Below are 2436 nucleotides of genomic sequence, written 5' to 3'. Positions count from 1 at the left end.
GGTCAGGGGGGTCACAGGGGCCAGGGGGGTCCCTCTGTGAGGGGGTCCCACCCCCTCTGGGGCAGCCAGGAGGGGCCACAAGGGTCAAGGAATCATGGGGGTCAAGGGGGTCAGAGGTTCAGGGGGCATCAGGGGAGGTTTTGGGGGGGCCCCAATGACCCCAGGATCCCCCAGGCTCACCCTGCACCTGCTTCCAGGACCTCTCCAGCGCCTCCTTTTGCTGCTCCACTGTGGGGAGGGGGAAATGAGCTCAGAGCCCTCTGTCCCCACAAACCCCTCAGGGTCCCTACCCACCACCCACAGACCCCTCTCTGTGTGTCCCCAGCCCTCTCTGTGTCCCCCCAAGGTGACTCACGCTGCTCCAGTTCCTGGCGCAGCTCCTCCCTGCGGTCTTGTGCCCTCACCAGCTCCTCTGTCGTGGTCTCACAGACTGTGGGACAGACAGAGGGGCACAGGGGGACATGGCAGTCACGAGAGGGAGCACAGGAGGACATGTAGGACATGAAAACATGGGGGAACGCAAGGGTCCTCACACTCACCTTTCTTCAGGCTGTGCACCTGCCTCAGCAGCACCTCCAGCTGTGGGGTCCCCCCAGGGGGACCTGAGGGGGGAACTGGGCAGGACACAGGGCCACTGCCTCTCTTGGGGACACCTGAGACCGCCTTGTCCCTGGGGCGGGGGGACACTGGGACACACGGTGGTCTTGGGGGGTCTTGGCTGTAGAGCCCCTCACTGCGTGGGTCTGGGTCCATCACTGCAGCCTGGAGGGACACGGCGGGGACATAGGAGTACATGGGGGACAATGATGGTGGGCACCGGCTTGTCCCCTCCTGTCACCCTGTCATCCTCTTCATTCCCCTTTATCCACCCTCAGCCCCACATTTTCTGTCACGTTTCACCATTTCCTCCCTCCTTATCTCTTTCCTCCAGGGGGTTTCTCCCATTCCTGTCACCTCCTTCCTCCAGTTCCTGCCGCCTCTGTCCCATCCATTTCTGCCCCTCATTTCCCTCTCCAGTCCTTTCCTCTCTCGCCCCTTTTTCTGTCACCAACACCCCCTTTCCAGTCCCCTTTTCACACTTTCCTGTCTTGTGTCCTTTGTCCCATTTTGTCCCCCATTTCCCCTCACCTTCTTTCTGCAGCTTTCTCAACTCCTCTCCCCGCCATTCACAGGTTTTCCTGCCCTTTTTCCCCTCACGTTTTCCCACTCTTTTCCCCTCACGTTTTCTCCCCCTTTTCCCCTCACATTTTCCCGCTCTTTTCCCCTCACATTTTCCCGCTCTTTTCCCCCTCACGTTTTCTCCCCCTTTTCCCCTCACATTTTCCCGCTCTTTTCCCCTCACGTTTTCCCGCTTTTTTCCCCTCACGTTTTCTCCCCCTTTTCCCCTCACATTTTCCCGCTCTTTTCCCCTCACATTTTCCCGCTCTTTTCCCCTCACGTTTTCCCGCTCTTTTCCCCTCATGTTTTCCCTCTCTTTTCCCCTCACGTTTTCCCGCTCTTTTCCCCTCACGTTTTCCCGCTCTTTTCCCCTCACGTTTTCTCCCCCTTTTCCCCCTCACGTTTCCCCACCTTTTCCCCCTCACGTTTCCCCACCCTTTCCCACTCACATTCTCCTGCTTTTTTCCCTAATTTTTCCCACCCTTCCTTCTCATGTTTTCCTGCCTTTCCCCCCTCATTTTCATTCCATTTCCCTTCATTTTCCCCACTTTTTTGCCTCACATTTCCTCACTTTTCCCCCTCATGTTTTCCCACCCTTTTCTCTCACATTTTCCACCTTTCCCCCTCACATGCTCCCACCATTTTCCATCCACTCTTTGCCCTAATTTTTCCCCTTTTCCAGCTATTTCTGTCCCTTCCTGTGATCATTTTCTGTCCCTTTTTCACCCCCAATCTGTCACTTCTTCCAGCATATTCTCTTCCCTCTTTTCTGCTCCCTTTCCTGTCTATTTTTGCCCTCCATTTCTTGTCAACTCTTCCAGCCTTTCCTGTCACACTTTCCCACTGATTTCTGTCCCCTCACCCCTCTCTTTCCTGCTTCATTTTCCCTCTTTTCTATCTGCTCTTACCCAACTTTCCTGTCAGTTTTTCTCCCCATTTTCTCTCCCACATTCCTCTCATTTTCGGTTCCCTTTTCCCCCTTCTCTGTTGCTGTTCTCATCTCCTCTTCCCCCTTCCTTCGTCCTCTCACCCCTCCAGCTGTGTCCCCCTGTCCCCTCACCCCTCAGGCCGTGTCCCCTCACCCCTCAAGCTGTCCCCTCACCCCTCACCCCTCAGGATGTCCCCTCCCCCCTCAGGCTGTGTCCCCTCATCCCCTCCCCCTCAGGATGTCCCTGCCATCCCCTTACCCCTCAGGCCGTGTCTCCTCATCCCCTCACCCTCAGCATGTCCCCCCATCCCCTAACCCCTCAGGCTGTCCCCTCACCCCTCAGGCCATGT

General features: G+C 56.7%; 1 protein-coding gene across 1 annotated transcript in view; it reads right to left on the bottom strand.

The window, feature by feature from the left end:
* Positions 1 to 118: 118 nt before the first annotated feature.
* Positions 119 to 2436, bottom strand: part of LOC102036169 — a 5120-nt gene continuing 2802 nt past the window's right edge. Inside the window, exons 5-7 of the mRNA XM_031065415.1 lie at positions 540 to 670; positions 356 to 430; positions 119 to 228 (exon numbers count right to left, since the gene is read on the bottom strand). Of these exons, the coding sequence (XP_030921275.1) occupies positions 119 to 228; positions 356 to 430; positions 540 to 670 (316 nt within the window). The remainder of the gene's footprint in view (positions 229 to 355; positions 431 to 539; positions 671 to 2436) is intronic.

Source organism: Geospiza fortis, unplaced genomic scaffold (genome assembly GCF_000277835.1).
Source record: "Geospiza fortis unplaced genomic scaffold, GeoFor_1.0 scaffold33, whole genome shotgun sequence".
Lineage (NCBI taxonomy): Eukaryota > Metazoa > Chordata > Aves > Passeriformes > Thraupidae > Geospiza > Geospiza fortis.
This window is presented reverse-complemented; position numbering and strand designations above follow the sequence as displayed.